This window comes from Lupinus angustifolius, chromosome LG19 (genome assembly GCF_001865875.1).
Source record: "Lupinus angustifolius cultivar Tanjil chromosome LG19, LupAngTanjil_v1.0, whole genome shotgun sequence".
NCBI classification, from domain to species: domain Eukaryota; kingdom Viridiplantae; phylum Streptophyta; class Magnoliopsida; order Fabales; family Fabaceae; genus Lupinus; species Lupinus angustifolius.
The window spans coordinates 6,357,717-6,367,482 of NC_032027.1; the positions used below are offsets into that span (position 1 = coordinate 6,357,717).

At 34.9% G+C, this 9,766-nt stretch overlaps 1 protein-coding gene and 1 pseudogene across 1 annotated transcript; one reads left to right on the forward strand and one right to left on the reverse strand.

Moving 5' to 3' along the window:
- LOC109334638 lies at positions 972-5,111 on the forward strand. Its single transcript, XM_019570517.1, has 5 exons — positions 972-1,221; positions 1,467-1,642; positions 3,592-3,790; positions 4,556-4,796; positions 4,881-5,111. The coding sequence occupies exons 1-5, from the start codon at positions 1,149-1,151 to the stop codon at positions 4,882-4,884; spliced, it is 693 nt and encodes a 230-aa protein (XP_019426062.1). The 5' UTR covers positions 972-1,148; the 3' UTR covers positions 4,885-5,111.
- Positions 5,981-9,323, reverse strand: LOC109334637 (annotated as a pseudogene).

Consider the following 9,766-nt stretch of genomic DNA (forward strand, 5'->3'; position numbering starts at 1 on the left):
TTTTTGTAGAGAAATCGAAATGATTCAATTTGAGTGAGGCTACAAAAGTAATTTGTTGTCGATTAAAAGTGGAAATCAACTTTATTTTCATTAATATGATTCATTCAGAAAAAGAAAAAAATGGTATCTTGTTTTGGTGTTTGGATCCAGTTTAACAGACCATATAAATTCAACCTGTCATCAAAATGTTATCCTAAAATGTGATTTCCTTTTGTTGGATAGGAAGATTAATTTCTTATCTAAAATGGTGAAAAATATTCTTGATAGAACCGGAAAAGATAGTAAATAAAGGGAATAAATAAAAAAGTTTCATGAGTGAATCTAATATTTTTATACTACCCATCATTTAACAATGATATATATGAATTTTATTTTCAAACCAATAATATATAACACATATTAATAGTGAATGATAACTATGTGACTAGAAAATTTTCACATCATCAAGTGCAGGTACATTTTTTCTAGGTAAAAATGGGATACATATGTCCTATAAATTGTGTCACTGCATGTATTATTAGACATTAGGTATGTTTGGTCAGAAAAATAATTATTTGTTAATTTTTTAACTTAAAAATATTTTTTCAACTAATCATAAGCTTGTGATACATACAGTGACATAATTTGTAGACAGCAGCATATGTTGTCTAGTGAAAATGCATCTATCACTAATTTCAATATATTAATACGTTGAAATATCCTTTTAACCCTTATTTCACCTTATAAGAACCAAATATTCACGAGTTTTAAAAGCAAAGAATAAAACAAATGATTCCACAAAAAATGAAATTTCTCATAATCTAGTTGAATGCTATGACATTAAAACAAAGGATTCCGCAAAAGTTTTTCCCCACCAAACAACTTTATATGATGTTTGAGTCAATCATTAAATTATAATCTACTAAATAAACTGCAAGCTGTATTATACTTTTTATAAAGTAGAATGGTTAGTTAGTTATAGTGTTCTTTTCTTGTTGGGTTCCCGCCAAAATAGGAGGGGGATAATGACGTGGCATCATATATTGCATTGGGTTCCCCTTTCCCTGAACCAGGTTCTTTTTCTCTTCTACGTCGTCGTTTCATATGAACCTGATCCATTCCCTTCACTCATTCTCAATTAATCCTTTCGTATACCCAATTTTCTTGTCATGTTGATTCCCCTTCTGCATAATTCTCGGTTTTCGCTTCGTATACCAATCATTTTCTTCATATTTTGTCCAGGTAATTAACTCACTAACACCTTCCTTTTAGTTTTTTTAAATTTATGATTAGTGAATGGTGAACGCATATGTAACATAAAACATTATTTCAAAAATTGATCTTTTACGCTTATTTAGCTGAAAGGGGTAATCTATTTGAAAAGGGCATGTAAAATTGTTCAGTTTTGGTGGCATTGTTTTTTTAAAACCTTTTTTGATATGTTATAAAGTTTAAATCTTTTGATTTGTGTTGATTGGTTTGGACAGGTTTGATATTATGTGCAGATGTGACACTAAGTTCAATGGAGATATTTACAACCCATGAATGGTTAAAAGCCACTCCAACTGTGTATTTCAAATGCAAAGAGGAGAACAAAACCCTATTGCCTGATGTCATGAAAAAACATACCTTTTATTCTTTCAAGGGTGAAGAGTCTTGGCAGGTTCCTTATATAATTACAATCTTTGTTTCTTTTTCATTAACTGATTATGTCTTTAGAAAAGTATAACTCGAGCTTAAGGGAAAAGTTTTTTTTTTTTGTGATGATATATGAAACTGAAAGAATTAGAGATGAGAATGTTGCATTGGATAGGTGTGCTCAATCACACTAGACATAATTAGATTAGAAGTTAGTACATTAGAGAAAAGGTTGAGGTGTCACTTATTATAGAAAAGGTGGAGAATCTTGCATTAGGTGGTTCTGGCTTGTGTGGAGAAGAACTTTGTAACCCTTGATGAGGAGGTAGATCAGAAGGAGGGTAACTCAGCCATTAGATTTAGAGGAAGAGACAAAATCATTAATAAGGACTTAGATATAAATGGTTTTTCTATAGACATGTTTTAGGATAGGATATTGAGACATTATTTATCCATTTAGCCAATCCCATTTAGTGTGGAAAGGCTTGGTTGTTGCTGTTGAATTGTTTATATCAGTTTTTTAACTGAGTCTATAAGGTATGAGTATGACTTGGAAGCTTAGAAGCCAATTCCTCTTTGTCTCAATGTTATCGAATTGCAGCCATGGCAGAATGTGGTAGCTGTTCCAGGCCAAACACTATTCGCTATTGTGAAAAACCCTTTAAATGGTCACATCCACCATTTGGTGCTTTAGGACTACCATGGCGGACATGGCGCAGCTAATGGGCTTCTACAGGTTATTTTTATGGTTTTCGAATTTTAATTTCAGGTTTCAGTGGCTCTTAAGCCTAATCAAAAAATTGGGAACCCTCTTCGTTTATGAGGAGAATTGAACCTCTCTCTCTTTCGTCTTTGTCTGCTTCCTCGCTCTCTTGTTTGTTGTCTTCGTCTGTGACTTCTCTGCTTCGTCTCTGTCGTTCGTTCTCTACAATTGATTCGTCTCCTTCTTTAAGGCAGTAACTGCAGTCACTGCATTTGGCAGTGACATTATTGTCCCCTCTTTGTTTATGTATCTGTTTAGAGCTTTAGATTTGTAGATCTATGTGCTCACTCTTTGCAGGTAGCACCTTTGTTCAATTATTATCATGTAAAAAGAAAACTTACTCAGAAAGAATTGAAATTTGAAAAATGGTGGCCCGGTGTACGAGGCTCCCACTCAATGGGGTTTGAGGAGGATAGATGTACAGCCTTAACCCCGTAAGTGGAGAGGATGTTTCTAGGATTTGAAATTAATAGAGTCGATGGAAATTCCATTTCTGCATCAGTTTCTGTGGTTTTAATTATTTCTTTGTTCATAATTTTCTGACGAAAGCATCGATGTGGTTATTGAGATTTACATCAGTTAATTTGGTATCAGAGTGCCTTATTTGCACATCAGCAATTAATTTTGTTATTCTGGGAATCTTGTAGCTTTTTCATGAGGGAACACATTGATTGTTGGTATGCATAGTTGGAGACCAGATTAATGATTTATTGTTGTTTTAGTCATAGAGGTGTGATGGTTATTGGATTTGAACACACATTAGCTATCTTCAGTTTTGGAATACAATAATGCCTGCATTTACATGGTTATACAATTAACTTCAGCATGCTTGACTAACTGGTTGTGAAGAACGTTATAACCGTATCAGAATGTTTATTGACTCTTTATTTTTCTTCAATTTGTGCCTTTATTCCTGACTGATAAATTAATGATTGGTTTAATATGTTCGGATTCAATTAGTAATTACTTCATTTTACTGATAAATTAAACCGCCATCACAACACTACTTTGGCCAAATAATGGGCAACTGGCTCATAGGGTTATTCGCGTGTGTAATTTACATGCAGCCATTTGAATAACTTCATGTTCTCCAGCTCGAATTTTTAGTGGTTTCATTAGCTTATTAACATGAAACTTTGTCATTAAGTTCAAGTGGCTTGGCAAATGTTACTATTTGAAGCCACTAATGTAATTTTGCTCTGTGCTTTCAGCCTATGACTAATTTTTCAAGTAAAAAATGCAAGCGATGTGGATTATATGAGGAAGATCGGCTTCTTTCAGATTATGAGTTTGACGAATGGGAGTTTTGTCCTTCTGATTTTGCTTCCCCTTATGGGAAATATGTCCGGGTCAAGGAAAATGAATTTAATGCTACCTTTCTGTGCCCAGAGTGCTTATCTTTTGCTGGTGGTGAGTCTTTTAACCTTTTTCCTTTGAAAATTTCTTGTACTGCTTTCATGCTATTAGACCTTGCAGGCAACTGTGTAATGGAATACTGCAATGTGTTATTCGCAAAAGGTAGTTAACACATTAATGATGCCAATGCAGATATTATAAACTATAAAGTTTTTCTAAAGTAATTAATTTCATTGTTGATGGTTCTTTTCATTCTCTAGCTATAATGCTTTACATTTCAATGGATTTATGTTGAAAAAATGTGATTAACCATCATCTGAGTTGCTTACTATAGATTACTTTATCTTCAAATTTACTAAAGCAGACTATTTAGTTAAGATTCTAAAGGCAAAACATGTATACCCTTATGACCTTTTTCCCCTTAACCAACTGGGGAAAGAAATTATACTATATTAATTGTAGAGAAAGAAGAAAGTACATAGGCTTATTTATCTTATCATTCAAACTTCTATGCTAATTATCTTCAATATTATTACTGGGTCTGATTCTTTTTAATGTTGATTTATTATGTCTTAGTGGAATTACTTGGCATTCCTGAATTTGGTTTGTTCCATTTGTACATCTGAACTAACCTTCATAACATTTTGTAAATTGTTATTTCATGTCACAAGTTTATGGCATAACATGAAAGACTACAACCCCCGTGGCCAGTTGTGAATTTTATTTTTCTGGGCATGTCTCCATCTATAGTCTGCCACTCAGTGACTAATAATATCAGCATTTTTATATGTTTGAAACAATAATTGTGTTTATGTGTAGGCTCTACTTCTACCTCTGCTGTTGCTATTGCTGCATCTGACTGGAATGATAAAAGAAAAGGAGTTCTTATTGCAGTTGTGGTTTTGTTAACTGTTTTGATCTCAGCTGGAGTCATTGTGGGAGTGATGGCCGCATTTAAGTACTGGCAAAAGAAGAAGAGAGAGAAAGATCAGGCTCGGTTTTTAAAGTTATTCGAAGAAGGAGATGACATTGAGGATGAGCTAGGCCTTGGCACTATAATATAAAAAAAAGGCAATTCAGTATACGAGACTCTCATTTAGTAGGGTTTGAGGATGGTAGATGTACACAACATTGACACTATTACATAGTCAACAAAGTTCTACTTGTACAGTAGGTTTACCTCACAATTTTGTTTATGAAAAGGGTAAGAATAGGTTGTCTGGCTTCACATTCAACTTTCATGATTAGTTATCAATGTCAAAAGTAATATGTTATTGTTCATAGTTACCTGTACATACCACATTCTATTTTGTAGTTTATCTGATAATAATTCTCAAATGATCAAGTAAAACTGCCCTTTTTTTGTTATATCATTTTCAAATGAGATTAAAGAGATAATACATAATTGTTAGACATATGTGCTCAGGGGAATATATATATATGTTCAGTTGCATTTGATTTGCAATGTTATTACTTCACAAACTCCATTTGTCTGGAGATCAGAGTAAAAGCTGACATTGACATAAGGTTACTTAGTTAAGATTGAGAGATAAAGAAATGTATTCATGTGGTTGTTCTGAAAGGATGTTAAAGTTGAATATATGGTCTCAATAAGAGATATTGACTAGCTGTTCTTGTTTGATGAGGTTCTTTTCTTGACAAAGAAACAGAGAAATAAAGTGCTGCACATCTATGAAGCTACAGAAAAAATTAAGACCTGGTCACATGGGGAGAAAAACTTGATGCTTGAAAAATGTTTGGACTTTTCCTAGATGGACCTTCTAAAGCTTGGTTAACCCACTAGATATAATTATATACTCTAATTTGCCCCCTTTACAAATAACATCACTTTTAAAAGTGGAATGAGACTCCAAAATATATATCCGTACTTTTTATTATCCAATCATATTTTTTTTATTTGCAATTTTTATTTCTTTAATGTATTTTACAAATTATGATTGATTAAAAAGTGTACATACATCCTTTATTTTGAATTTCTCAGACAGCTGTGTGAATTTAGATTCATTGACTTCAAAATTTGATGGTTTTGATGCAATCAGACAAATCTGGCACATAATTCATCTATCAGAACTCATTTATACTTGTTTCAACTGCTACATCTCTCACCACTGATTAAATTAAAAACACAATTATTCAATTAACTTCATTAAGAGTTTATAAGACTTGCATTAAATGGCTTCAACAATCAACATCGTTCTATATCATGTTTAAATTCAAAACATGCTGGATTAAAATTTCTCACAATAATAGACAAATTATAACACAGTAAATTCATGAAGCATCTGAAAAATACCATACATATAAAAACCGTTCTTCATAAACATAAATAAATTGAGTTTCCTTTTTGGGTGAATAATTGTCATGGTCACAATAGAGTGCATTTCATAAACAATGCAGATAAACCCCACATCCTGAGTTCATATCTCAGAAATGTAATTTTTAAGGTGTCCTACTGCCTTTGGGAGAACCGTGGTGGTTGTCGTCATCATCCCTGGGGCCGTGGTCATCATCCCTAGGGCTGCGGTCATCATCCCTGGGGCTGCGGCTGCGGTCGTCGTCCCTGGGGCTGCAGTCATCATCCCTGGGGCTCCGGCTATCATTTTCATGGGCCCGCAGGGCTTCCACTCTTCTCTCCAGGACCATTGCTGTAGTCAGACCCATCTTGCCGTCTGGCCAACCTATCATTATCAGGAGAAGTGTCACCACTCTTCTGTGGGCTGCCTTGGTCTATGCTTCCTTGCCTTGGAGGGCAGAGGACTACTCTTGGGTTCATGGCTTCTGTAGCGCGTACTCTCTGATCTATCCTTATGAACCGGGCTCCGTTCACGGACAGGGGATCTTGATCGGCTGGCAAGGACAGGAGAACCCAAAGCTCAGCTTACAAGCAAATAATGTATAATGAAATATCAATGCATCAAAACTAAAGACATGGTGGACTTAGAAACTAATAGTATCCTACCTGTAGCTGCGGTCTCGACTGTATCTTCGATCCCGGCTTCTACCACGACGAGGAGAACGTGACCTGACGGGTGAGCGTGAATAATTCCTTTCACGTCTGAAGTATGAACAAATCAAATAGACATCATTTTAAGTTAAGGAAATAATTTAGAAAGCAGTAAGAATTTAAGAAGGAAAAAACAATGCAGCAGCAGTTTGAAAACCCTAGAACATGGCCTACCTCAACTTTTTGGGACTATTCTTGCAGTTTTTTTCGATATGACCTCTTTCCCCACAGCGGTAACACTTGTTCTTCCAATCCCCAGCTTTGCAATCTCGGGCCCAGTGGCCACCAAGGCCACAGTTAAAGCAGCAGCCAGATCCAGGAGCAGGACCCCAACCTAAATATTCCCGGGAACCATGAGGAACCTGAGAACCACGAGGAACCTGATCGATGACAGATCAGACAAAAAAAATAATATCAAATAAAAAACTAAAAATAACCGCTAACAATTTTGCATTAACTGGAAGCTACTGTACCAAAGGAAACATCAGTATCACAGTTAATTAGAAATTATAGCTGAGAAAAGAAAATTTAAAAATTTTATGCAGACAAAACTTGAAAGGAATTAATTCCTACCCCTTTTGCAAATTCCACAATAAGACGACTTCCATCAACATCATGACCATCCAATTGATATATTGCCTCATCAGCATCTCGATGATCGCTAAATTCCTGTACAAAAGATGTAAAGAACATGCTAGGAATGTAGCACACAAATCTTACCAACATCTATAACTGAATTCCCCAGCAGATACTAGAAGTGACCTTTGAGCAAATGAATGAAGAGAAAACAGAATAAAAGAAATAAATAAACAGAGAAAGGTTGAGAACTTACAACAAAGGCGTAATCATTCTTCACATCCACATATCGAACTCTGCGGAAATGTTTTCCAGAAACAGTAAGGCCATCATTACTTAACTACTGCAATACTTCAATCCTCAAAGACGAACTAAACACCAGTTTGAGATTTGTTGCCATTTCCATAAAAGCAAGCAATAACATTACAGAAAGAATCGCCAAAGTCAACACTCGGCAGGAATTTATTCCACCAAGGCCACCCTCCCACCACAGACCTCCAGTTTGTGATTTGTTGCCATTTCCATAAAAACATGCAATATCATTACAGAAAGAATCGCCAAAGTCAACACTCGGCAGGAATTTATTCCACCAAGGCCACCCTCCCACCACAGACCTCCAGTTTGTGATTTGTTGCCATTTCCATAAAAACATGCAATATCATTACAGAAAGAATCGCCAAAGTCAACACTCGGCAGGAATTTATTCTACCAAGACCACCCTCCCACCACAGACCTCCAGGTTTAGGAAATAACCCCAGAAACCTTCAATAAGATCATTCAAGTTAAAAAACATGACACCTAGGAGACATGCTAGCCATGCATAACACAACTAATAACCGAAGTCCAAGCACAGAAAAGGCTTGGGGAAAGACTGTATAACTATCCCCTGACTTGGAGCATAGCACATAGATGACACCCCCCGCACAAACAATTAATCACTAATTTAGTTACTCAACAATTCGTAAAAAATAGATGAAACAAAGTGGTGTGACCATTAGTTTTGCTTATATAAATTGGCAAAAATTAACAATCTTAGACAACGACGCTACTACGAAAAGTCCCCATTGACTCTAAAAAACAAAGGAGGTTCTCATATAGTGGATAGATACTAGTAGCCACAACTCACAACCATTCAAAATTTGAATATAACTCTAAAATAACTGTCGTAAGGGCTTTGTCATTCTGTTAAATTTTTACTTCAAATAACTAGCATTTGATCGGTTATGTCTAATAAGCATCATGCCCGTACAAGATTTACTCATCCAATAGAGACAAGGCATGCAAAACTCAAGCAAACATGATATAATACAACAACCATAGTAATGTTTTAGCAACAAACAACCATGAGGAGGAGCATGGCACAAAAATTACAATTTTGTGGAAAAGGGTATGGCATATTGCAATCAGTAAGACAGAACTCCATTCTCCATACAATGTTTCTGCAATATAACAAGCATAATTTGTTAAAATTACCTTCCATATCTGTTGAAGACTCGCTCGAGATCGCGGGAGCGTGTCCTCGAGGACAAGCGACCCACATAAAGGCGAGTATTACCATACCTATCTTCATAGCGAGGCATTGTTGATCTCCTTTAACTGCATAAATTTAAAAATCGTTGTCTAATTAACTGATGAATAAACCACGAAGAGACCCTTTTTCAATTGCAATTAACACAATTTATACGAACACAACAAATTTAAAAATAAAAAACTATAGAATTATCCAGCAAACACAATTTTTTAAATTGAGATCGAAAAATTATTAAAATGCATAACTGTAGATCCAATTTCAACCATTTAATAATCTACTTTTCAACAAATCGATGTGAATTATTTAATGGAAATTGATAATAATAATTAATCGCGTGTAATAAATTGATGAAAATATGCATCTGATTATAATCTACCTGGGACGGTGAAGAAAATATTGGATTGCAATTTTTATCTATCAGCTTAACCTAATAATCAGATATGATAGATTCCTCTGGTAAGTTTCAGTATTTATGTGAAAATAAAATGTTATGGACTTATATCGTGAGCATTGTCCCACTTTGTGTACCATATTTCATATTTCATGTCTCCTCATACATGGAGTGGCACAAACAAGCGAAACAGAAGATGTGGATCCGCTTATAACAGGCTTATATATAAAAAAACAGAATGTTATTGTTATTTTGTATTAAGAGGGAGCGGTTGGTGATGGGTAAAAAATGGTTAGTGATGGGTGCCCGGTAGAATGTAAGAGATTAGTAAGTTTGGTCAGAGTATCGTCTGGACCCGTTGGGGGAGATATCTGAAAACGTTCTCTGACGATTAAGTTAGTAATATATTCTAGAGAATAAGGGGAATAAATAATAGAGAAGTTAGAGCAAGTGGTAATAAGTGTATCAATAAATAAAGGAATGATAACTAATTATACTTCATGTGTA